This window comes from Giraffa tippelskirchi, chromosome 3, assembly GCF_054371585.1.
Source record: "Giraffa tippelskirchi isolate mGirTip1 chromosome 3, T2T-mGirTip1v1.2.pri, whole genome shotgun sequence".
NCBI classification, from domain to species: Eukaryota; Metazoa; Chordata; class Mammalia; order Artiodactyla; family Giraffidae; genus Giraffa; species Giraffa tippelskirchi.
Window position 1 is genome coordinate 105,238,844 of NC_137277.1, and position 27,494 is coordinate 105,266,337.

At 41.9% G+C, this 27,494-nt stretch overlaps 1 protein-coding gene and 2 long non-coding RNA genes across 3 annotated transcripts in view; all 3 read right to left on the minus strand.

Moving 5' to 3' along the window:
- The window catches only part of FMNL2 (formin like 2), a 324,502-nt gene extending 309,572 nt beyond the window's left edge, over positions 1-14,930 (minus strand). The window contains 1 exon segment of the mRNA XM_081577993.1: positions 14,310-14,930. Within this exon segment, the coding sequence (XP_081434119.1) occupies positions 14,310-14,426 (117 nt within the window). The 5' untranslated portion in view covers positions 14,427-14,930.
- Positions 188-8,688, minus strand: LOC145541481 (uncharacterized). Its single transcript, XR_014079050.1, has 2 exons — positions 5,976-8,688; positions 188-660 (listed from the first exon to the last, which is right to left on the minus strand). It is a non-coding gene; the product is annotated as an uncharacterized LOC145541481 (long non-coding RNA).
- A 6,944-nt stretch (positions 14,931-21,874) lies between the features above and the next one.
- LOC145541477 (uncharacterized) overlaps positions 21,875-27,494 on the minus strand; it is a 43,159-nt gene continuing 37,539 nt past the window's right edge. Inside the window, exon 6 of the long non-coding RNA XR_014079046.1 lies at positions 21,875-23,551. This is a non-coding gene — a long non-coding RNA (uncharacterized LOC145541477). The remainder of the gene's footprint in view (positions 23,552-27,494) is intronic.

The window sequence follows — 27,494 nt, forward strand, 5'->3', positions numbered from 1 at the left end:
GCCATTTTACTAGGGAGATGTAAAAAAAACAAAGGTTCAGAGACAGTTGTCTGAAAGAGAGCCTTCAGAAAGCCTTCAGAGGACAACTGTTACTAGAAAAAAGCCAATTTGATCACAAGCTTACTTGGCCTTTACTATTTCAACAGTGGACAGTGGCTTATTCATTCAGTTCTTATTTTAACTTCAATTTTCTTTTTTGAAGGACATATAGTTACGCTTGGTTCTGGACATATACGAACAAAATTACTATAGACTAAAAAGTTACTGAATTTATCCTCACAGGGTTTTCAATTTGCTCTGAACCAAAATGTTTATATGTAATTTGTATTATACTTTCATAATTGAGAGAAAACAGTCATGTTAGGAGCACAGCTTTAGAGTTAACAAAGTTTGATTTTCAGCTCCAGTATCTCCTAGAAATGTGTGTCCTCAGACAAGTTCCTTCACTTCTAGAATCTTGAGCTTCTTCTAGATGAAACAGGGTGATCCCTACCCTTCAGGGGTCTTGGGTCATCTTTCATGTTGACGGAAGAAATTAAAGAAACGCACAATCAGTGCCCTTTACTGCTACTCCTGCTGTTCATGCACCCAAACACATTTAACTTGAGCCCATGGACTGTAGTCGGAGAAGGCAATGGCATTCCACTCCAGTACTCTTGCCTGGAAAATCCCATGGACGGAGGAGGCTGGTAGGCTGCAGTCCACGGGGTCACTATGAGTCGGACACGACTAAAGTGACTTAGCAGCAGCAGCAACAGCATGGACTGTAGCCCGCCAGGCTCCTCTGTCCATAGGATTCTCCAGGCAAGAATATTAGAGTAAGTTGCCATGTCCTCCTCCAGGGGATCTTACCAACCCAGGGGTTGAACCTGACTATCCCTACATTGCAGGCAGATTCTTTACCATCTGAGCTACTGGGGAAGCCCAAGAAATGCACAATCAGTGACCTTTATCGTTACTACCGCTGTTCACGTATCCAACCCATACTTAACTTGAGGGCTGCCTTAAAATCCTCACAAGAAACAACTTCCCTGATATCTATTTAAAGGTTTAGTGGGGTATTGAATGGAGGAAGTCTAATGCAGGAAGATGTCATAGCATTCCCACCCATTGTCCGGTCACTGCTGGAGGTCTGAGAGGCAAACAGTCGGGAGGACCTGACATCTGCATAGGGACTTTTCTTCTGTGGCCTCTCCTTCAGTCAACCTCAGAGGTCTCAAACTTTAACACGCCCAAGAACTACTTTCTAAGGTTGTTTATCCAGAATCATGCATACACTACCCTGATGAGCCACTTAAGGGACTTCAGGGATAATTCACTATACCACTTACCTTACTTTTAACTTCGGATTCAAACCTCTATGTAACATTGTCATATGCTCTTTAAAAGTACATAAAAATTTTTAAGGAAAGAAAGAAAAAGAAGAGAAAGGTCTGAGCAACAAACTAGCAGCAAATAATAGCTTAAAAAAAAAAAAGCTGCATTTCAACCCATGGCTTTAAGTAGATAAAATGGGCCATTCCAAGTACTGGGTCCCTTCAGAGGGCCTTTACTGAGAAGTGCACTGCTACACTAATCAAACACTCCATTCCCCAACTGGATGTCTCACGGGTCCAGAACAGTGACAAGACTGCAATTTGTTCAAAAATCTATTGAATTCAACAAGTGGCAGAGAGCTGTGACGACAGAGCTAATGATTAACACAAGGAACAGCTCCACTCTGGCAAAGCGAACAGCCTCCTGCAGTCCTCGGCCCAGCCTTCCGGAGGTTTCCCCACACGTCAAGTCTGAAGCCACATGGACTTGAGGACATTCCTCTCGCTGTTCCCTTCAGCTGCCCCAGGGTCTGAGGAACCCCCCCCCGGCCCTAGGGCTTGACAAATCAAGCCCTAATTACACCTGCTTGTGGGCTCATCCCTGCCTGACCCCCATCAGTCAGATCTTAGAATTTTTTTTTTTTTAATGAAATTCAATTTTATGCTGTGAAATTCACATCTACAGTGTACAATCTGATGATTTTTGACAGGTTACATTTGTAAAACCAACACTCCAGTCTGGATTAGAATATGTTCATCACTCTAGGAATTTCATGTGCCTCAGTCTCTCTCCCCAGAAGCCATTGCCATTGTGATTTCTATCGCCATGTAATTATGCATCAGTCAGATCTTAAATGAGAGGAACCACCTTATAACACCTATTTTATTCCCCTCACGGCACTTCCCAGCATTGGAAATTTAGGTCCATTTATGTATCTGTGCCAAGGCAGGAGATACAGGAGATCTGGGTTCAATCTCTGAGTCGGGAAGATACCCTGGAGAAGGAAATGGCAACCCACTCCAGTATTCTTGTCTGGAGAATCCCATGGACAGAGGAGACTGGCAGGCCATGGGTCACAGAGGGTCAGACACAACTGAGCATGCATGTAAGCATGCATGATGTACCCCTTTCACGTCTGGCTGCCTCCACCAACCCTTCCCACTGCTGGAATGTAAGCTCCTTGAGGGCAGACAATTGGTGGGCCTCATGCAGCTCCACATCCTCTAGAGCCCACAACACTGCCTAGCACATAGCAAGTGCTCGATAAACACTTACAGACTAATTAAGGTATAAACCCTTCTTAAGCAGTGACACGTGAGCAAACCTGCACAATGTAGAATAAAAAGTGTAGTCTAGCAGTAGTTGGGACAAAGCTAGCATCGCTCCACTTCCTATTCCAAGGAAACTGTTTCTGAACACTCAAAATACAGAAATGATGCTTTCCCTCTCAACCCTCAGGACTTCCCTGTAACTCAAACAGTAAAGAATCTGCCTGCAATGCAGAAGACCCAGGTTTGATCCCTGGGTTGGGAAGATGCCCTAGAGAAGGGAATGGCAATCCACTCCAGTATTCTTGCTTGGAGAATCCCATAGACAGAGAAGACTGGAGGGCTACAGTTTGTGGGGTCGCAAAGAGTCGGACACGACTGAGTGATTAATACATCGGCCTCTCAACCCTCAGAGCCCAGAACATCTATCACTATATCGATGCAAGACTCATACACTCAAGGGACAGCCTTGATGTGAGTGAATTTAGTCTAGAGGGTACATGAAAAATAAAGAATAAGAGGCCAACATTTAAGGACTTCTTATAACTAACTTGAAAATATACATAGTGTGATACAATAGAAATGAGCGCATTCTCTCATCAGACAGGCCTGGATTCAAATCGTGCCTCCATCCTTAGGAAGCAGCCACCTTATCACTCTGAGCCTCACTGCCTCATTTGTAAAAGGAAGATAGTATCTCCCTCCAAGGTTTGCCAAGAGCATTAAAGACAGGCATATAAAGCACAGAAAACATAAACAGCATCTTATTTGACCCTGGAATGCCCCTGGAGTTTTAGTGATGGAGGACCTAAGATGAGCTCACCAACCTCTCCACCTTCTTCTGTAACTTCAAGCCACATACCTTCAGGCCCTCATGGATTAAGAACTCTTAGAATCATCATTATTTGCAAACACTTCACCAACAACAAAGCACTAAAATGCTACACTAAGGAATGCTGCTCACTGAAACCTGCCTGACTCCCAACAACAAAGGGAACACTATGAAGGACATTTCACTTAAGGAAACCCGACAGTACACTGCCACCACTCACTTGACGACAGCTCATCATGACACACCAATGAAAAACCATGGACCTCCTTTGGTCATTTCCACTGCCTTCCTCCTCTTCTAATTCACCAAATTTCCGTAAGGAGTCAGGCAAAAGCATGATGCCAACTTATCATCTCTGAATAGTGTTCCTGGGCACCTACTACAGTCAAGTGCTATGCAGAGTACCAAGATGAGTGAGAAGCTGCGACAAAGTGTCATTTCAACACAAAAGCAAGTTATGTGCAATTAACAATCAGCCCAGAAGGGCCAGTGAGATAGGTTCTTGGAGCAGCTACTCAAAAGCAAGTTATGTGCAATTAACAATCAGCCCAGAAGGGCCAGTGAGATAGGTTCTTGGAGCAGCTACTCAATTCCCAGGCCTGTTTCAGCAGGCACAGTTCTCTGATCAAGTCAGTAATTATCTGCTAAGACCCTTCCCTGGGCCAAGCACTGCACTGGACAAGGAGAAACTGCCAGGACCTGTAAGATGTGAGCCTTGGCTTCCAGGAGCCCACAGTGCAAGCTCGCAAATAAAACAGGGACACAAACAGATGGCCAACAGGGTAATGAGTAGCTACAAAGCTACACATAAAAGCATCCCCTTATTTTACAGACACACCTCACACAAGGTGATACTTAATCCCAGGCCTCATAAGTAAAAGAAATAAATCACACTATAAAGAGATCAAAGAAAGGAGTTGTTTTTCCCACCTCCCCCAAGTTGACACTGGATCCATAAGGACATGAGAAAGAGATGGGATTTCAGAAGAACCTTGAAGGCCAGATATAATTTTAAGGAGCAAATAAGCAAAGGGAGTACGTGACGTGCAAGAGAATCATGTGAGGAAAGACATAGCGGCGGAAAAGTACAATCCTGCTCTATGAGCAGACATAAAGTCCACGTCAGGGTGTACTAAGGAAACAGGAGAGAAGATGGGTCTGGCCAGACTGTGGTGGTTTTAGTCGCTAAGTCGTGTCCGACTCTTGCGACCCCATGGACTGTAGCTCGCCAGGCTCCTCTGCCCATGGGGTTCTCCAGGCAAGAATACTGGAATGGGTGGCCATTTCCTTCTTCCAGGGTATCTTTGCAGGCAGATTCTTTACCGACTGAGCTGTGAGGCCAGACTGTGGAAGGCTTCAGTGAGAAAGCAGGTGTGGGTGGGGAGCAGGGGCTACAGAAGTTACAGAGGAGAGGATGGAAGGTAAACCATCGACAACAAAGATGGCCAAAGAGCTTCTCAAATTGGATCAACGTCTAAAGTAACATAATAGGGCTCCGATGAGAAAACTGAACCAAAAGATGAGAATCACAGTCTTATATTTTTTAATATATTTTAACATTAATCTTACATTTTTAATATTTCAAAAGAGTCATCATGATGGCAAAAACCTAAAGGCTGCAACTTAGGCTTCAAAGTGAATACACAAAACCTGTATTTGCAAATGCCTAATTCCAAGTATTGAAAGCACAAAGGGCACATGCTCGTTGTCACTGTGGAAATCCCACTCCCATTCGTGCTTTATTCTAGGAACACAAATCAAAATATACTTTTCTCAGTATTATGAAAACCACAGATACTCTACCAAAAAAATTAAAAATACCATTATGGTTATCGATGATGATGTAACTGAAAGCAGCAGTAAGATGTCATAATGTCAATATCTCCTAATGGTGAGGCCTGCTTGAACTGAAGAAATCTCTCAAAGGAAGTGGTAGAAACCTCATGGTTAGAGCCATTTAGAATCAGACCACAAGGCGCAATCCTGTGGCCTATTTTCTTCCATGTAAGTCTGGCCACTCCGAAAGTAAGTGCAGGTGAGCAACTGCGGCTGGAGAGGCAAGGAGCCAAGTCAAATCTTATGTGAAGAAAAACAGGGAGACCGCACCTCTGATTCCTGAACCCAAGCTGGTTACAGCGCTGTTTTCACTCTCTGAAAATCCATCAGTCTGTACACTGATGAAAAAGGCCCATTTCCGTTTGTACATTACTCGCCAATAAAAAAAAATTTTAAGGATGATTAGGAGATACCATCCCAAAGAATAAAAACAAAAAGAAATTTATAGCAAAGTTAATGAAATTTCTGACAATTACTGTAAAATAAAATACAGCTGTCTAATGTTAAAAAATTACTCCATTAAATGAAGACTGAGACCTGGTAAATTCTCAGATGATCTGAAGATTTCTCACCCAAATAAATGCTTTCCAAAAAGCCTACCCTGAGACTCAAAACTTCTACAGTGAAAGGACACCCAGGAGGCCACACAGTCCTAAGTCTCCCAGAGTTCACATCTAGATGGCCTCATTAGTGGGCAATAGAAGGATGATCTTGGGTCATGCCTGGAAAATCACCAGTTTCAAGTTTATAACATTCTGGTCTGAAGACATCTGGCCTGAACTGACTTCCTAGGTTCATCAGGCAGAAGTCCTTGGGGAAAGAATCCTCACTGAGCAAGACTGCCACTAAGAGGAAAAGCTTCCCTGGAAGAAGCAGAAGGCTGAACATACTGGGGACTGAAAGGGTTAAGAACTCAAAGTGACCTACGAAGCTATTAAATATTTTACACATTCATCACCTTTCCATGTAGGCTTCCCAACTTTCCACAAATAAGATATTAAGTGGTACTGAATTCAGAGAGCAATGTTGCCACGGTGCAGGTCCAATCATGTTCAATCTAGCTTCTCCTGGTTATCCTAAGGCTCCCTCTACACACACACAAAGATCACTGTTCACTGAAGCCAGATGAGATTATTTTCAATCTTTTTGCCACTGTAAAATTCATCTTCTTAACCTTCTCCACCAAAGTAAAATTCCATTATTCTTTAATATTCCCATCTAAATCCATGCCTCCTTTTGCCCTCTCCCAAATACTAGAAAGCTTCATCTGCTCATAAACCAACTACCTGGAAAGATTTATATTTCCAGATGAAAATGAGCCAATAATTGCTTCTATCCTTTCAGCTGAGAAAACCACGTATGTTGTCCCCCTAGCCCCAAACCACAAACACTAAAGATTAAGAATAAGGGGAATGTCTATTTGCTTATAACTATTAAAGGAATAACTTGAGTCTTACACTGAGAACAATCGGCTCATTCTTGACCTAGCATCCTATTTATCTTTCTATTCTCAAAGCTAATTGCTCATATAAGCATGCCAATTTGCCTTGATTATAGGAGTCTTAATAAATGAACGTTGTTTACATTTCACAAGGGTATTTGAATTTCACTCCAGGAAGCCAAGCTCATCAAGTCTTTGTAAGTGGTAAAACCAGAGATCAAAGCAAAAAGCCTGCACTGAACCAACAAAAAATTAGGCTTGAGAATAGAGGCCTAAGCAAAACTACAATTGATTTATTGATTGTTCTATCCCAGTAGTAAACCTCAGGGTCACTGTTCACTCTTGAGCTAGAATGTATAGAACTTTCTCTGCAAATTATCATTATGATTATTTGACAGCCACTTCTTAAATGCATAGTTAAATAAATCTAACATTCAACAGGCTTTGACCCATCTCTTCTACATTTCTCATCTTGGTGCTTTCGGTTGAATAAAGTATCTTTAGGAGCTTTTTTTTTTTTTTTAACCCTCCTCAACTTTGCCTAATTTCTCTAGATTTTCACTGTGGTTTTAACTCTTATGCTTGGTCTCTGGGACAGGGAGGGAGAGGAGAAAAACTACTCTGGCACATGGCTCTCAACCACGGCTACACACTCACATCTAAGGAGCTTTAAAAATTCTGACACCCAGGTCACACTCCAGAGGAACTGATCAGAATCTCTGGGGGTGGGACCTGGGCATCTGTCTATTTGAGGGTCCCAGGTGACGCCGACTATAGCCAAGTTTGAAAAGCACCACTTCGGCTTGTCAATCCCTTTGTCACCTACTTTAAAGAAAGTATTCAGCCAAACTTCACAGGGAAAAGAAACACCAAGGAAGAGAGGGCAGATTCCTGAGCAAAGCCTCAGCTCAAGGCAGGACCTGAGAGAGGTGACTGACCAGCACCAGACATGGGGCCAAAATGTGAACGACTTGACACCTTTCCCAAAGCCAACAAGTTTTAAGGATAAACCAAGTCTGGTGCACCATCTACCATACAGAAGTCAGTCAAGGGAGGTTACTCCTGGAGACAGCAAGAACTAGACACCTCAAAGTTTTCAGCTTCTGAGGCAATGGATACAGCAGCTTATCAATGCAACAAAGCTTCTTCAGCAAACAAGAAAAGTAGACTAAGGTTATATGCAAAAGAAGAGTCACTGAAGTCAGTTCCAGGTGGCACAAGAGTGATGAAGATGTGTCCAGGGAAACAGTTTTGGTATGCCCTAGAAACTATAGAAAGTTTGAGACAAGGTGCCCACCACGAGCTCCGATGCCACTGGGCATGTTTCCTTGGTCAGTTTAAGAGTGTGAAAAGAAAGTACTCTCCCGTCTACAACAAATACCACCATACTTCCAAGTAGGGACTTGGTGTTTCCCAATTTCGAGCCATCCTGGTCCACGTTTGTGGACCTCAATTGACCCAGAGTTCAGGAAACAGCTCCCTGACCTACCAGCTCTTCCTCAGATATCCCTTCCAAATTATATCACATCCACCAGAAACAGCATAGTCTGTGGTGTTGTGTTGGAAGGGCGGCTGGGAGGGAAAAAAGGATGGGGTGACGGGGGAGGAGTGGGAAGATCACCCTGCAGTCTGAGCAGACACCATCTTAAAGGAAAGACAAGACATGAGTTACCTCCACCCATATTGTTCAGGTAGGTGAGAACCAAGAGGATGCAGGAGCCTCTCTCTGTAGAGACCAGTAATCCCAAAGTCTATGGATAGACTTCTTACAATGGAAAAAGCTAGGAAAGGTCCCCACTCTAGAGACGAAGAGCCTCTCTACAAAATGGGGGCTGCCAAGCATCTGCATAGCTGGGAACCCACCTTCCCTCCTAAGCAATTCCAGTCTGTGCTTTCACAAGGATTCGCTGCCTTTCTAAGAAGAGTCCAGGTACTAGCGCTCTCCTGCAAAGGAGACACAACCAGCTGGCCTCAGTGCCTCTTTAGTTAGCCACTTTTTATCTGTTACTTGCTCAGATACAAGAACCAGGGAGCCCACTTCACCTTGTCCTTACTCCCCAAACCCTAAGTATGAAAAGAGCACAGTTCATGAAGACCAAGTTCTCCAGGCCACAGCTTTTATAAAATTGAATGAATTTCCAGAAACAAGCATGAGCCTACACTACTTTTTTGCTTCTTTGAGCCCAGGAGGAGCCTCCAAGGAGACCCTTCCCCAGTCTTGGATGCTATAATTCTATTTCCAACACCTGCAGTCAGCAGACTTGCCCCAAGAAAGGTAACATGCAAGCCATTCACTAGCTGGATCCTGGGCTCAGAAAGACTTTCCAATTATCAGCATTTTGCATATAGCTTCTGTCTTAGCAACGCTAATTGGAAAGCTCCAATTTTTGACAACTCTAAATATTAGAACACTTTTCCTTACGCTTATGTGACTTTCAGTCATCACCCTGGAAATGCTACTCTCCAGACAACAGAGACTACAGCTCACTCTTTTCTACACAAAACATCGACAAGAAGTCAGCTAATGGCTCACAATGTAATGTTTCAAAAATTTTACACTTCCAAGAGCTATGATTTCCAAAATCTCGTGACTATCCTAACAGTTGTGTCAAACAGTATTCCCACTTACAGAGGAGAAAAAACAAGGATCACAGGAAAGATCACTTGCCCAAGTTGGTGCAGGAGATGATGATTCTAGAAACTACATCTGCCACTCCTGGGGCCAATGCTGTTTGCTAAATGAAAGGCCACACGTGCAAGTAATTCCTATCACTGAAGGGTTTAAGGGCAAGCATACCGTCTCTCCTCTGCATTTCAACAGTTTAACGCAGCTGCCAGTATCCCAATGGAGCCAAGCTTTTATAATTCAGAGAAAAGCTTTTGATCAACCCTACCCTAGAAACCCAAATACACCTTCAGTTTTTATTGAGATTATTAAAAAATTATTGGAAATGCATCCTGATAACGATGAAAAGTACCATCGTACACATATATTCCCACTCTGGAGAATAAAACTCAGGGGTTACTGCCTGGAAGAGGTCATAACAACACTCCATCCATCCCCCTTCTCACTGGCCTTTTCCCTCTCAACAGGAGAAAAGTGAGAAAATAAATCAGCATGCCTCTGATGACGGCCTAACTTCACTCCTACCCATCCATCTGCTCTGTGGACTTCATGGCAAAGGCTCTGCAGGGAAGTGGTTGAAAAGGAACAACATCTTGCAGAAGGATATAGATTGAAATGTTAAAACCTGACCTTCCTTGTCCTTTTCACAAGTCATTACATTTGGAGCACATGCATCACATTGACAGGCTGTCTCTCCCCTCTGATCTGGGAAGTCCAGACTTCCCAAACAAGGCAGTTCAAGTCTACCTTGAAAGGAAAAACTGAAGAGTACACTTTTGGACCAAATCAATATTTAACTCCATGCCTGAAAACAGAATAGCACAGTGAAGATGCCAAAATGAATGACATCTAAAGAGAAACATTAAGTACACAGCACTTGGGTCACTTTGAAGACATTTCTGCCAACTTTATAGTTTTGAAACTTGTACTTACCAGATTCAAGATTTTTTTTTTAAAAAAAACAGCTTTATTGCTAGTTCCAGGCCTTTCTGTTCTTGTTCTTTCTTACCAGTTGTAAGCCCAAGGAAGCATAATATTGGGAGGGTGTGGGGAGGTGGGGAGTAGAGATACAAATCTGGGTTAAAAATCCTAGACTGGGTAACTAATAACTCAAGTAACTTCAGTCAATTTAAGTAATCTTAATTCCTCATCTTTAATGTTGCTGATAGCTGGAGTCATTGTGAGGATTAAGTGAGAACATGGAAGCATAGGGTATACTCAGCGTAGATGTTCAGAAAATGTTCCTATTTCTTCCTAAGTACGGTGACCACATTCAACCTCAGGGCCAAGAAAAAAACTGAAAAGGAAACTGACTCAAACTAATCACACACCCAAGTAGTTCCTGGTGTTAAACATAAGATACTACAGCCCTAAGCCATCACTTCCGAATCTGTGTTTTTGAATCTGCTCGCAGAGCAGCCTGACATCTGCTATCACACAGATACGGCAGCCAGGATGGAGGGCTTACAATTTATCTTTTCTTCTGAGACTCAGAAAAGACAGCTCCTAGACACAGGGATTGAGGGGCTTACATTTTAAATTGTAAACAGTGACTGCAAGCCAAAAATCAGTGAACAATATACGGAGCATCTAATGTCCAAAGAGATATTCTTGGACAATCAATTGTTCACCACACCCAAAAATCACCTTCAGAGCATCATCTCTGAGAATAAAGGTCATGGGAGTATTTGTGTGTGTGTGCATTCCCAACAATTAGACAAAGTTTTAACAAATATAATGGTCACTTGGATAATTATAAATGTGTGGGACCCAGTATTACTCATAAAATATATAAAATATCTTAAAGGAACAAAGACTGAAGCAGATGACTGAATTTATAATTTATGAAACACTTCCATGGAAGAGTGTAACAGAAACATTGTTCACACACAAAGGTATATCACCTTATAGCTCTATCTGACAGGCAGGTCCGAGGATGCCAATAGTTAAGTGTATAAAGGAGTCAGTAATCTTTTCCCTTAAATATAAGGTTTATAACTATCATTGTAATAATGATGAACACAAGTTCAGGGAGGGAGAAGATTCTTTAGGAGGATTTTAACTCAAGATTTGGATCCAATTTTTACTAGTCATTAACTACAGAAGTTCAGTAACTGAAATCTCTATACAAAAATTCCATTTTTTCCCTATTAAAAGAACTTTTTAGAGCCTATCCCTTCACTGATCTTAATTCAGCAATCTTTCACTCTCTCATCTTTCCATTCATGCCCAGTACTTTTCTAGATATACACAGTTTAGCTTATATGGACTGATGAGGGGGTAGTCATTGAGTAGGTTTTATCTCAAGATTTTTGATAAATAGATGGACTTCTGTTATTCAAATTTTTATTTACTCTTCCTCAGTGCTTTAAATATTCTAGAGCTTGGTGGGGTGAGAGGAATTACTTTCCATATCTGAGGGCTCAACCATTGCTGTAAGCCATGTTTACAATGAGGTATTTGCATACTTTTCTATACAGTATTACTATCCTGTTTTCCTCCCAAAAACTTACATGATCTTTATCATATAGGAAATAAAACTATCAATAATATCAATAATGCCCAAAGGATTCCCACTGTGTGAGGGCAGAGAATTCCCCCATACACATGCTTTGAACATTACCACCTATAATCTGTCCTTCAAGTTTGATCTCCAGAATTAAATGATTTGAGCTGATTTGTTAAGTAATTCAAGAAGAAAAAGCACATTGAGAGCATCACATGGGCACCTTTAGAAAAAACCTGACCACAAGAGAAGTCACCATAACTCTGTACTTCTGTCAGCCCATAAAAAGGATTCCTTTTAACTCCCCCTACAGATTTCAGAAGAGCAGTTGGAGCTGACTAGGGAGAGTTACATTGAACACCACATCAATGGTCCAAGTGCATCCCTAACAAGAGGGCCCCCAAGCTGATACTTTCCCAAAAGCTTTGTCTTAGCCAGAAAAAGGTCAGCCTGGTATTTTTTGATTTTGTTGTTTGTTTTGAAAGGCGTAAAATATTATAAACTATTAAAGAAAGGAACCACATCCAGTGCTTGTGTATGAGACAGAGTAAAAGGAGCTACACAGTAACCACTGCCCCAAAGAGCTTGTGATGTAGAAACATGAATTTCTATATACTAAATTTGTGCCTTCTAGATTTAACAGTAACACAGATCCACCATATTAATGATGGGACATTATTTTCCCAAAGGGTAATTCATACCATGTGTCACTAATCAGCAGGGTAACTCAAAGCTCATGCAACACATGCTATCCCAGTTGAGAACTTAATTGCATTATTGTTATTATCTGGTTTGCCTGCGTAACTGGCCCTCCCACTTCAAGTGTACGTACACATGCACACACACACACACACCCAGCACACACAACCCACACACGCACACCCAACCAGCACAGCATGGACGGAAAGACAGAACACCCAAGGCTAGGAGGTAAGAACCATGTAGTCTGGTAGGAAGAGGATTTTGAACCAAAAAGGTTTGTCCCTGGAAAGACAGGTCAAGTTTGCACCCAGGCTGCCTTCAGAAGTAATTAAGCCTAGGCAGTTCCATTTCAGAGTGTTTCATTCTGCACAACAATGGGAGCAGCTGTGTGAGATCTCAGACCACGGAGTGCAAGACAGGCAGCCTCATCTATCTCGCGACTGTCACTGCAGAGTTTCCAGGTGGTGCGAAAAAGCTCGTGGGCTCTTCTTCCAAAGAGCACAAAGCTAATCTGCCATCCAGAACAGTCCCCATATTAAACCAGTCCTTTTCAAGGGCCTGAAGAAAGGCTTTTTAAACGTCCCAGTGTTCTTCAAACTCTGGTCAATCCCCAAAGTTGGGAGGTTACATGCCCAAACCCCGTATGCAGACGAGAAATTCGACTGCCTTAAGCACAAGTTTCTCTTGCTGCCTACTATTGTAGGGTGTACAGGTAACTAGCTAGGAAAAGGCAACTGTACGAGTGCAAGTATTAGGAACGCGTCGAATCTTGCCTGTTTCCCTCCCAACACCCCTTAAGAGAGGCTGGGACACTAAAAATCGAAGTCTGGGGAAAAACTGCGGTCCAGACGCTGGCTGGGGCGAGGGGGAGACCGCCACACCCTCCTGAGCTCACAGCACTGACAGGCTCAGGCTGGGAGGGGCCCAGAAACTTACACCCAGCAAGGAAAGGCAGAAAGAAGAGTCTTCAAGTGTCTCAGATTTACAAAGCTAGAAAGCTAGGAGAAGCGGATTTCGGGAGGGAGTCAGAGATTTGGCGAGGGGAGGGGAGGGATCCCTAGAGTCAGGACAGCTTGCAACACGTCCCCGCAAAACTGCACATTTTTGTGGTTTGTTTTAACATTTAAGACCAAAAGGAACGCGCCGAGGCGAAGCTTCTCTCTCGCAGGTTTCAGATGTCCCCCTCCTCGCTTAGGGACTGGGACGCCGCAAGCCGCGGGTTTCCTTCTCTTTCCCTTTTGGGGGAGCTCCCTTCGTCCAAGCCAGACGTCCGCCTCCAAGTTCGCCTTCGCGCACCACGCCGCCCTCAACCCGCCACATGCGCCCATCAGCCCCGAACCCCGCAGGGCCCCGGCTGGGCGCCCGCTGGATGGTTCTCGAGGACTCGGGGTTTGCGGGGAGATTTTTTCTTAAACAAAAAGCCTTAGCGGCCAGCCGCCCCCTCCTCCAAGCCCGCGCCACCTTCCCTTCACGCCCACGCCGCACCTCCCCGGCACACGCGCTGCGAGGTGCCTCTCCCGCCAGACAATGGGTTCGGGTCCGGCCAGTCAGCCAACCCCCAGCCCCGTGCCCCATCGTGGGACCCCAAGAAGGCTTGGCGCGGGGAGATCGAGGAGGACGGAGAGAAGGCCAAGGGAGGCCACAATAAGAGAAGTGGGCGCCTCCCCCTTGGGACCGGGGATTCGCTCCCGGCGCGGGGAGAAGGGGAGGGGTCGGGGGTCAGCTGCACCGCCTGGTCTGGGGCCCCTGGGCCCGGCTCCCGGCCGCCGCCGCGCACTCACCAGCACGATGGCAAATCGCTCCTCCAGTTCACCTGGCTCGGGCATCGGCAGCTTCAAAGGCACGTTGTGCGCCCTGAAATCGGTCTGCTGTGAATCCATGCTCCCGGCGTTGCCCATGTTGGCTGCACGCCGGGGCAGGGGGCTGCTCCGGGCCCCCTGCGTCCGCGTCGGAAATCAGAACAGCTCCCGGCGGCCGGCTCCCGCCCGCTGGCGCGACCAGCCCGGCTCCCCGCCCTCCGCTGCGCTCCGGCGAGTGTGCAGCGCGCGCCGCTCCCTAGCAGCGCTCCGAGCCGAACCGCCCCCCGGCCTGCCTCATGCTCCCCGCCGCCCCAGCGCCGCCCCGGCCTCCTTTTCTCGGGAAGGGTCGTCAGGGCGCTGGGCGCCTATCTGCATGTTGCTCCGCCGGCACGCCGCCCCTTCCTAGCGATAGCAGCCAGCGGGCGCGTGGTTGCTCGGACTTGGTCTCCAGCCGGGACAGTGATCGCCGCTGACACTTCCAGCTCTACGCCGGCGATCACGACGCTAGCTCGACCAGCACCTACAGCAGACAAATGCAGCTCCGCGCTCCCGACACAATGCCCCCTCTCGCCCGGCCCCCGCCCCCGGCCCAGCTCCGCCCACTCGCCCCGCGGACTGCCGGGACCAGTAGTTTCTGCCCAAAGTGTCTGCACGCAGAAACCACGCCCGCTCTGGAGGGCCCGGCTGGGTTAGGGCCGCTTGCAGGAAAGGCAATCTGAGCACCTTTGGAAACTGTCACTTTTGACCCCCACCCCTACGCCACTCCAACGGAAGAGATACTAATCGTCTACATCGATTAGCAGGCACTTAGGCACATTTGGCAAGTGAATGAATTAGCCAATCAGTCAATGATTGAATGCACGCATTCTGATGTAAATTTCAGGAGCTGTTCAACAGGAGACCTCATGGGTATTGGCAACTTCCTATGTCTTAAACTGGGATGTGGGTCCATGGGTGTTTGTTTTATTGTTCTTTCTTCCCTGTGCATGTTACACATTCACATATTCTTTTGTGCAAGTGAAATGTTTTATAAACAAATGTACTTTTATGGATATTTACAAACATGCAGATGGATATATACATATATACATCCTGGTCAGACCCCAGGATTTGGATGAGGAGGATTCAAAACAAATACCTGTCAAATAGCTATTACGAATGGGTTACTATGTTCCTTGACTAGAGAAAGAAAGACTTTCCAGTCGAATGAAGGAGAAAATTTACACAGCCATGTTTTACATGAGAAATAAGAACAGAGCATTTGAAAAGGCTCTGGAGATGGTCTTTGGCTGTAGCTGCTTCATTCCTCTAGAGCACTCTTGTTCCAGGTGTTTTACAGAGAAGATTGGGCCCAACCCTGCCCTTTCTGAGTGCTCTTCAGACTATACTATCCATTCTGAGACAGTGGAAATAGAGACAGCCTTAGAAAAGCGTTTAGCCACGTCTCCCTTTGTAGATTTCAAGGGTACCCACCTGGTTGACTTGTGGCTGCAGTCCTGCAATTAGTCCTTTCTTAGCTTAAAGTAGTGTTTCTTAATCCTGGTTCCTGTATCAGATTCACATGGGGAGGTTGTTAAAACTGCACTGCAGAACGGGCCCTGAATATTATCAGAATTTCCCTAAGCTAAGAGCTAGGGCCTGGGCAGGTATATTTTTAACAAGCTCCCCAGGTGCTTCTGATATAAAACTGGAGTGGTTACCCTCCTGTTAAAAAGCAACTGCTTCTAGATGAGGTAACACACCAAAAGTCAGGCATCAAGAATCACGTTTCATTCAGGTTTATAAACTTCAAGATGACTTGAACACAGTGGATGTTCAATGACTGTTGAATTTTTACCAAAAGCCTATGGAGCAGATATACACAAATACATCATGTGTGTGTTTGGTCTCTTTGGTAAATCACTTATAGTTTGGGTTTTGTTTTTTTTTTTAAGAAGGGAGCAAGTATAAATAAATTCAACTTAAAATCTGAATAAATGCAATCTGTATTTCTAAAATTATACTATATCAAAGTTAATAGTAAATGTGTTACCAATCAAAGAAAGAAAAACAGGGACACACACACACCAACTAGTGAAAATTAGTAGAAAGAAAAGCAGTTAATTCAGACCAAGTGAGACATTTCTGACCCACAGATCTATTTATTTTCTTTGTAATCTCTAGACATACACTTTGGGTCTGATTGACTTACAAATTTAGCCCACCTAGGGGTTTGCCCATCTGGATGGAAAATCTAAGATTCTTTTCTGCAGTTGAGAAATCTCCTTTTATTACATTTATGGCTCCCTCCGGCCATATTTCTGCCAGTAACCAGGACCTTTTTTCCCCCTAAGTTTTATCACATCTAATCTCTCTCATAATCTCACACTTTGAGAGGAGCCAGGGACAAAGTGTGCAAATCCAGGAACCAAAAGAACCTCTCTGCCATTTCAAGGTCTCTGATATTTGTTTATTATTTATGACTGTTGTTAAGTGCAAAAATAAATAAAACACTCATTATATTATATAATTTCTGTAGGAATTTCTACCAAAATCTCAGAAAAATGTTTGTTTAGGGGACAGTGTGGACAGAGAGGAAGAAGACATTTCTATTCCTTTCATTGAAGTCCTCTTCCTCCCTCTCCACAAAATTAAAACCAAGTGGTCATTTTAAAATATGTATTTCATTTTCTGATCACTAATACCTATGATTTACAATTTTGCAAAGTTGCAAACTATTGCCAAAAAGTCTGTTAAAACTATCCATTCAGCTTCCATGGTAAATGAAATATTAAAACTTTATCTGCTCTCTGCCAGGAATTTGCAGACTATACCAGGGATGGCTTGATCAGGAATTCCCCTATAACAGAGTCACTGCTTTCAAAGAAGCTTTTCCATCATTCACAACAAATACTCCTTACAAGACTGGCTGAGTTTCACTGGTATCACCTCAGGTTTTTAACGTAAGGAGCAAAGTTCACTTAGCTTCTTTAAAGGCACTGCTGTTATCCTAATAAAATTCTCTTTGTGTGTATAACTATATAGAAATGAGATAGGTGCGATGTGATGAACTAAATATGATCATCAATAGCCCTGAATCAAATTTGTGAAGTGGTAATAGTTGGGACTTTAAGATTGCTAAAGCTAGAAGGATGGCTTCATGTCAACTTACATCCACAGAAGTACTACAAGATTCACATAACCATCTATATTTATTTTTAAGGGTTTATTGAGCACTTACTAAGAGCCAGACACTGCTGTTGATTTTAAACAAAATTTAAACATTGTTTATCCAATTTCTTTTTCATACAAATGTCCTCAAAGTTAACTTACAAAGACTCTTCCTTCTCCTCCTGAATCAGTTAAGACTGAACATTTCTGCCACCAAATAAAAGAGAACCCAAATGATAATGGCTTAAATAATATGTCTTTCACAAAAAACAAGAAATCTGGAGAAAGGTGAATTCTAGTATGGCTTCACCAAGTGGAGTTTATCCCAGGAATACAAGGTTGTTGCAGCATTGACAATTCAATCAATGTTATTTACCATATCAGCAAACTAAAAAAAACCACACATGATCATCTCAATAGACGACAATCATCTGACAAAATCCAACCACCCCTCCTGATAAAACCCTTCAGCTTACTAGAAATAGAAAAAAAAAACTAATTCACCTTAATAAAAGACATCAACAGAAAACCTACTGCCAATATATACTTAATGGTGACAGAGGAAATGCTTTCTCCCTAAAATCAGAAATAGAGCAAGAATATCTTTTTCACCATTTTAATTCAACAACACGTGGGAGAGTCTAGCCAGTGTAACAGGGTAGAAAACAAATAACCAAAATGCATCCAGTTTGAAAAAGAAGTTAATAGTCTTACTCACAAATGACATGATCTATGTAGAAACTCTTACGAAATCTAGAAAACAGTAGAATTAACATGTGAGTTTAGCAAGTTTTCAGGATATACAAAATTGTATTACTTTGTAGCAGAAATAAACTTTCAAAAACTTAAATTTAAAATACAGTTTTTGAAAGTTTATTTCTACTACAAAGTAATACAATTGTGTATATCCTGGGATAAATCTGCCAAAAGATGTACAAGACTTGTACACTAAAAACTGCAGTATATTGTCTACATGGGTCAGAAGACTCAATATTTTAAGATGCAATTCTCCCCAAATGGATCTATAGATTCAATGTATTCAAAAATAAAATCCCAGCAGACACTTTTGTAGACACTGACAAGCCACTTCCAAGATTTATGTAGAAAGGACCTGGGGCTTCCCAGGTGGCTCTAGTGGTAAGAACCCAACTGCCAATGCAGGAGACCTAAGAGATGCAGTTTGATCCCTAGGTTGGGAAGATCCCCTGGAGGAGGGCATGGCAACCCACTTCAGTATTCTTGTCTGGAGAATCCCATGGACAGAAGACTTGGTGGGCTAGAATCTATAGGGTCGCAAAGAGTCAGATACGACTGAAGCGACTTAGCACACACGCATAAAGGACCTAAGAAAACCAGGGGTGCTTCCCAGATGGCACTCGTAGTAAAGAACTCGCCTGCCAATACAGGAGACACAGTTCGACCCCTGGGTCTGGAAGATGCCCTGAGGAGAGCATGGCAACCCACTCCAGTACTCTTGCCTGGAGAATCCCATGGACAGAGGACCCTGGCAAGTTATGGTCCGTAGGATCATAAAGAGTTGGACACTACTGAAGCGACTTAGCATGCATGCAGGGTAGCCAAGACAACTTTGAAAAACAAACAACAAAAAAAATGGGAGGACTAACTCTGTCTGATTTCAAGACTTATTATAAAGCTACAGTAATCAAGAGAGTATGATACTGATATCAAGATAAACAGATAGATCAATGGAATAGAATGGAAAATCCATAAAAAGGCCCAAACATACATGGACAACAGATTTTTGACTAAAGTACAATGGCAATTTGGTACAGAAATGATAGACTTTTCAACAAATAGTTGAAATAGTGATTGTGGAGGAATTCAATACCCAAATATGAAAAAAGAACTTCAGTACATACCCCACACCATGTGCAAAACAACTCAAAATAGATCAGAGACTTAAGTGCAAAACCTAAAACTATATAACTTCTAGGAGAAAATATAGGCAAATATCTTATATGCCTTGGGTAAAGCAAATATTTCTTAGATAAACAAGCAAGAATGAATTGATAAGTTGCACTTTATCAAACATTCCAACATCTACTCTTTGAAAGATACAATTAATAGAACCAAAAGACATACTGCAAGCTAAAAGAAAATATGAGTTATCTACATTCTGATAAAAGACTTGTACCCAGAACACCTAAAGAAGTCTCAAAATTCAACAAATGGAAAACAGTGGGCAAAAAAAGATTTGAACAGACACTTAAAACAAAGAAATATATCTGTGACTAGTAAACACATAAAAAGATGCTCAATATCATGCCTCATCAGGGAAATGCAAATAAAGCCACAGTGAAATACCATTATATACCTATCAGAATGGCAAAAATTTTTAAGATCACACCAAATGTTGGCAAGGATTTAGAGTATCTAGAATTCTCACCCAATGCTGCTGGGATTGTAAAATAATGTAACCACTTTGGAAAGCAGTTCAGTGTTTCTTAAAAATTTAAACATACACCTACCATAAGATTGAGCCATTCCATTCATGAGTATTTACCCAAGAAATATGAAAGCATATGCCCAAACAAAAACTTTTACATAATATTCATAGCAGCTTTATTTGTAATGACCAAAAACTGGAATCAAGTATCCATCAATAGTTGAAAGAATACGCAAAACTGCAGAATACTAATTGGCAGTGAAAGTATGAACTATTGATACAAGCAATGTGGTTGAGTTTCACAATGATTATGCTGAAAAATATTATGCTGACAAAAAAATTGTATAAACTATATGATTCCATTTAAATAAAATTCTTGAAAAGGCAAACTAATCTATAGAAGAAGAAAGCAGACTGTTTGGGGAGAGGGAGTCTGCGAGAATTCCAAAGATCCTGAGGACACTTTTGAGGGTGGTGAATATGTTTATTAACTAGATTACAGTGCTGGTTTCATGGTATATACATATGTTAAACATAGCAAATTATAAACTATATGTATGCACAGTTTATTGTTGGTTAACCATACCTTAATAAAGCTCTTACAGAAAATAAGTAAATCCTTTTCTCTCTCCTCTTCCTTAAAGAAATACACTATAAAACACTTGAACTGAAATTTTCTTCATCCTACTTTCCATGTTAATGTTGTCTATTATTTTAATTCCTCTTTAGCCATTAGTAGTAGCAGTTGCAGTAGTAGTGGTATTACTAGCATAGACAATCTTTATTTCAATCTACTAATGTGCTTATCAATTTATTTGCTTTTAGCATGCTGCTTTTTTCTCCTGAATTAATTTTTCATTTTCCAGAAGTACACTCTTTTAATGTTTCTTTCAGTGAAATCTGGTGAATGGCAAAATTATCAACATTGTCTTTTTTGCTCTCAGTCTTGAATGTAGTTTATTTGGTTTATATTATGCTAGGATGGAAGTTCTTCTCCCTCCTCATTTTGAACATATTATTCCATTCTCTCCAGCCTTTACTACTGTGATGAGAAATCTACTGTCACTGTAATTGCCAGGTTTTAAAAACTGATATTGCATCTTTTTCTCTCTGGTTTCTTTTAACATTTTTTTCTTTGTCTTGATTTTCTGTATTTTTACTACCATGAGTCTATGTGCTAATGAATCTGTTTATCCTGCTCTGGGTTTGATTTGCTTTCTCAGTTCGAAGGCTCATGGGTTTAGCAGTGTTTATTTTTCTTAGTTATAGAAAATTCTGACATCATCTTTATTTTTATTTTATTTTTTTTAGACATCATCTTTAAAATATTGTCTTTCCTTCATTCTCTGTTATTCTTCTTCTGAAACTTATCCATGTATTGGTCTACCTATATTCGCTTAACTATTCTTTCACATTTGGCATACCTTTGTCTCTGCAGTAGTCTAGCTGATTTTCTTCAGTCTTCCAGTGCAGATCCTCTGTAGTCAATCTATTGTTTCCTTATTCATTAATATGACACTTCAAGACAATGTTTTTTTGATTTCCAGTCAGTTCATGAGGCACCCACTTATCAAGGTTTATCACCTTTCCAATTTGCTTCAAATACCTAATGACTATAGAATGGTTGGTGTTGAGTTCTTCAGCAACTTCTTGTGTAGTTGTAAGAGAATCAGCTTTGATGATGGCTCTCAATTGGTCTTTGTCAACTTCTGATGGCCAGCCACTATACTCCTCATCTTAAAGGCTCTCATCTCCTTTGAAAAATTTCTTGAACCAACACTGCACTGTATGTTTGTTAGAAGTTCCTGGGCCACATGTGCTGATATTGCAAATTGTCTCTGCTGCCTTATAATCCATTTTGAACTCAACTAAGAAAATCACTCGAATTTTTTTTGTCTAACATCATTTCCACAGCCTAAACTAAATATAAACCAAACAGCAAGTAATAATCATTAGCAAAAAAATATAAAGTGATAAATGTGCATTAAAATGGTATATAATCACCTTTATTTAGAATCTATTCCAATATCAAAGGCAAATTTCAACAATGCAAAAACTGCAATTACTTTTGCACCAACCTAATACACAGGTATGTCTCTGTAGAAATCAAAACACCTTGAAAAAATTATAAGTCAATAGTAAAGAAGGAAAAATAGGTGAATCCTGAGGCTTTTTGAATGGACTCTCAAGTATTGGTACCCCCTAGGGTACTGGTGACGGAGAAGGCAATGGCACCCCACTCCAGTACTCTTGCCTGGAGAATCTCAGGGATGGGGGAGCCTGGTGGGCTGCCGTCTATGAGGTCGCACAGAGTCAGACATGACTGAAGCGACTTACAAGCAGCAGCAGGGTACTGGTGAAACACTGCCTTGTTTCACCATTTGGCCATTTAAAGGGAGATGAATTGGAGGAAGACTAGTTATCTCCTAGAAATCACTTGCAGTGCTCTGGATGCAACTCTTGTGCAAAAAAAGAAAAAGTGTCACAAAATGCAGATAGCCTTCTATGAAAAGTCAAGTTCACATTATTTTTCACCATTCTCTCCATCTGTCACCTCTTCTCTCCCTTCATCCTATATTCCTCGACCATACCATCTCCTCCAAAATCCTCCTTAACAACTCACTTTCAAAATGACAGGATGGGAGGGTGTTAGCTTGTGGTATCAGCCACAGAGCAACAGCAAAGGAATGTGCTGCTGACTTACGGTGTCTGCTTTTATTTCAGGGAGTCCTCATAACTTCCCTCCTTAATGTTAACTGTCATCCAGGAGGGCAAGGGTTCCTAAGCTGGGCTGCGTTGGCAGCCCAGGATGCCCCATCCATACCTGCCCTCCTCTGCAACTAAACACAGCCCTCACAGCCTCCAAGGCCATCTGCCTGGCACCTTTCAACAGCCTTCAAGTCTAAGAAAACAAACCCTTTTTTTTAAAAAAAAAGTATTTTTTAAACAAGAAAGCCCAAAGGGGGCATTTCTGTTTCTGGCTGCAGCCACTTCAACCAGAATAAACAGCGTGGGGAAATAAGAAAGGGAATAAGTGGAAATAAAATCCAGTTCCCCAGTTACATAATGCATATCTAGATTTACAATTTTATTAACTTTCTCATTTGTTCTTCAGAGAGTTAATTTTTAGGAGAGAACTATAGATATTTCTGACTACAAGAAGCAAAGAGGCTTCTTATTCTAGAAGAGGCAATCAGACTTTTTGAAATTTGTCCTTTCCTCCCTCTTTGTCTCAGCCCAAATATGAAAAAAAGTGCCCCTTTTTTTGACCTTCGGAGGAGAAATGTTCACAAACCCATGATTATTCTGCCTAGTGAATCTGAATTCCTTGACTTGGAATTTAAACTCTAAAGGCTAATATGTGGTAAGACCATGTGCTTGGCAGATCTGATCTCTGTCCCTCTTGCTTAGTGAGTGACCATGGGAAAATTCCTTAACCTCTTCAAGCCTCGGTTTCTACATTTATAAAATGGAAATGAATACTTATCCCACCAGTTAATTGTTAAGATTAAGGGAAATAACCTCTATAAACCAACTATCAGGATTGCATCTGATATATGCTGAGATGTTCAATAAGAGTTATCTTCCTCCTTGTGTTCTTTTTTTCAAGGTGGTAATGAATTTAATCTTGGGCTTATTGTTGAAGCAATAAACATTTCTGCAGTACCTGAATGAGTAAAGAGAAAATATGTAAATCCATGGCCTTTGTTTCAAATAACAGGAGGATGTATTTACAAAGCAGAACATGTGTTGGTGTATAATCTGTGAGTGCTTTCTAATGTCCCAGTTCTTCCAGTGGTAAAGCTCTATTCTGGCCACTCTGTATAACAGTAATTAAAAAAATTAATACCACTGTCAAAGGAATCCAGCTTTCTCAAAGTTATCTGATGATAAGCTCTACCTGGGATGTTTAGTGAACATACAGATTTCCACATGCCCTCCCTAGAAAGTCTAATGCAATTGGTCTCAGGTGGGCCCAGGAATCTGTATGTTTAGCAAAAGCCCCAAGTGGTTCCTATTTTAGGCAAGTTTAAGAAACACTGATTAATTGCTTGGGGCTGAGGAAATGACTCATCTGCAATTAAGCAATAATGCCTCTACTGAAGAAACAATGCCAAGTTATTTTAAAGCCATTGAGTAATTATAATATATACACTGCTCTAAAAATTGAATTAGCTATTGTTTCAACTAGAGAGATTGTTCCTTTTAAAATGCATTTACACTTTTTTTTTTACTTCTAAAAAATATCACCAGTTCTTCGTATTTGAATTTTTTTTTTTTTTTTTAGGTTTTGGATGGGGAAGAAAGCATCCTTGCTTCTATTGAATAAGTTTTTCCCAACTGAGGGGCAGATGTCAGGTGTCCAATTTTGACGTGGAATTTTTATCAGGCAGATTTCTTCCTGCCCCCAACTCACATCTATATGCAGAAGTAGACTGATTACATGCCAAACATTACATTATACATAGAAGAAATAAAATTGTCCAGAGCTACTGAACACTACTTCTACCACTGGACTTCACCAGATTAATTTAATAAATGTTTATTGTATTATATCATTTCAGTTGCAATTATTTTCCATACACAATTAAGATCAAAGAAAAGTTCACTGATGGAAGGAAGAGGGAGAGGGCTGGGCAGCTAATTAGGAGAACTAAAAGATCTCCCTCAAAGGATCAAGCCCTTGGCTGGCTCTCTAATCACTAGTTATGAACACCTGCAGAGCTCACCTCTCTCAAGAGAACTGAACTCTGCTAACCTTATCCAGCTCTACTGGAAGAGTGCTTACAACAGGGGCCAGACAGGCCTGTCTCAGGTCCAATTCTCATTGCCTCGTTGCTTTGTTTTGTCAACTTTATGGAGTGGGATGTGTTTTGCTTTTTTTTTTTTAACATTCTTAAAGAAACAACCCAAAATATTGATTTGAAATCTATGAGAAAGAAGCAAGTCCCCAAAGCAAAATATAAGTATATGTATATTTTCTAAATCTCTATTGCACTGACAATGATTTAAAATGGGAGATAAAAATATTAAAAATGCAGTGAGGTTGTGGGAAATGCCTACCCCAGATAGATGCAGTGGACACGTATTTTTTGTCTATTCAACACCTCTTATTCTCAGAAGAAAACCCCCTTTTTCTTGGAACTGTTCTTCCTTCCATTCCATCCTGCTATTAACAAAAGAGCTGCCATATTTCCTTAGGTCTCTTGGCCACAGCTGATCGATTAAAGAATGGGATTCTAACTCAGCTTTGACAATAATCCTTCCCCTCCCTCCCCTCTGCTTTTTGACTTTGGACTAAAGTATCAGGTTACATCTTCTCAAAGCGACTGAAGCTATAGCTATAAAGTTTATATGTGGTTGATGACAATGGTGACTGATAGGTAGAGAGAAAAGAAGTAGATGAAAAATGAGATGCAAAGATAGGAGATAGAAAGATCTTCGTGGAAATACTACTAATGCAAGAACAAGGCAGTTGGCAAGTTGGACACAGTTTTAAAAATTCTCCAAGTTTCAGTTTCCTTGTCTGTAAAGTAAAGGTAATAGTAGCACTTAATTCAAGTAGTTTTTTGGGAATTTCCTGGAGGGGGCTTCCCTGGTAGCTCTGCTGGTAAAGAATCCGCCTGCAATTCAGGAAATCCCGGGTCAATTCCTGGGTTGGGAAGATCTGCTGGAGAAGGGATAGGCTACCCACTCCAGTATTCTTGGGCTTCCCTGGTAGCTCAGCTGGTAAAGAATCCCCGTGCAGTGTGGGAGACAATCCCTGGGTTGGCAAGATCCCCTGGAGAAGGGAACGGCTACTCACTCCAGTATTCTGGCCTGGAGAATTCCATGGACTGTATAGTCAATGGGGTCTCAAAGAGTCAGACATGACTGAACGACTTTCACTTTCACAGTATTTAAGACTCCACACTGTGGGTCAGTCTCTGGTTGGGAACTAAGATCCCACAAGCCAAAAAAGAAAAATCAAGTAGCTTTTATGAGGAAAAATTGTGATAATTCACATAAGTCACTGAATACCAGACTCCCCAACACAGAAAAGAGCTCAACAAACATCAGCCACTAAGCACCCCTAGGCATGGGGTTAAGAAACGGTAAGTTGCAGGAGTGCAACCCACATTCACACAACATGATGTGACAAGATTTCTGGCACTGTTCAGTAGAAATATATCCCCCAATGAAATTGACAGCTATCTAAAATTTTAACAGAAGTGCCAGAAAACCCCCAAACATGGCAAAATGTGGCCTTTGATTCTTCAGGTCCTAAGGGAAACACCAGAACAGGGTTAATAATATTAATAATTTACCCTGACTGCTAACTGTGGGCTAGGCAGGAAGCTAAATGGCTTACCTTTAAAATCATTAATACTTACTACCACTAGATGAGTTAGGTTTTATTCTTACTCCTGTTTTACAAATGAGCATACTGATACATAATGTTGAAATATGCCTTCAAGAAGACTAGTCACCAAGAGTCTGGTGTTCCCAGTGCCTTGAGGATCATCAGTCAGTGTGTTTAAAAGAAATGGCTATTTCTCACTTTCCACTGTCACCTCTGTCTATCAGTTTGTCTTGGTTACTGGTCAGTTGCTAAGTCCATGAATGGCCATTCCTGCACTAAAGGAGGTTCAACTTAGACCAGAGAAGCATATGTATTTCACTTGGCTGGGTGACATTCCTTCTTGCTTTCCCAGTGTGGGCATGCTCTCCTGGTTCCACTTTAGCCCTTCACGTTCCTCTGGGCATCACTCCCCTACTTCCATTTGTAAGTATCCCCCCAGAACTGCTTTCTTTCCCAATGGGAAGCCTGTAAGGAACTTCTGGGTACCACCCAAACCATCTCTTTATTTCTACAGTGAAAAAAGTGAAAGAAGCTCAGTCGTGTCCAACTCTTTGCGACCCCATGGACTATATAGTCCATGGAATTCTCCAGGCCAGAATACTGGAGTGGGTAGGCATTCCTTCCTCCAGGGGATCTTCCCAACCCAGGGAAAGAACCCAGGTCTCCTGCATTGCAGGTGGATTCTTTACTAACTGAGCCAGTGTCTGTTAGCTATTTCTACAGTACCTAGGCTAACTTTGTTGGACTTACACTCTCAGAACAGAACTCCTTCATATGTAGGGGACTTATTGTAGTTTTTTTTTTTTTTAGTCTGTAATTCTTGACTGCCTTTGGTTCCTGAGGTCTTTCGCTTAGTCTCAATTATTGGCTTTGTCCTGACTTGTGGCATTATTATATGTTCTAATTGGGACTGTTTATTTATCTAGCTCTAGTTACCTGTAAAGGAGAAGGCAATGGCACCCCACTCCAGTACTCTTTTGCCTGGAAAATCCCATGGCTGGAGGAGCCTGGAAGGCTTCAGTCCATGGGGTCGCTAAGAGTCGGACACGACTGAGCTACTTCACTTTCGCTTTTCCCTTTCATGCACTGGAGAAGGAAATGGCAACCCACTCCAGTATTCTTGCCTGGAGAATCCCAGGGATGGCAGAGCCTGGTGGGCTGCCGTCTATGGGGTCGCACAGAGTCGGACACGACTGAAGCGACTTAGCAGCAGCAGCAGCAGCAGTTACCTGTAATTACAGCTTCCCAGCAAATGTCAGGATCATCT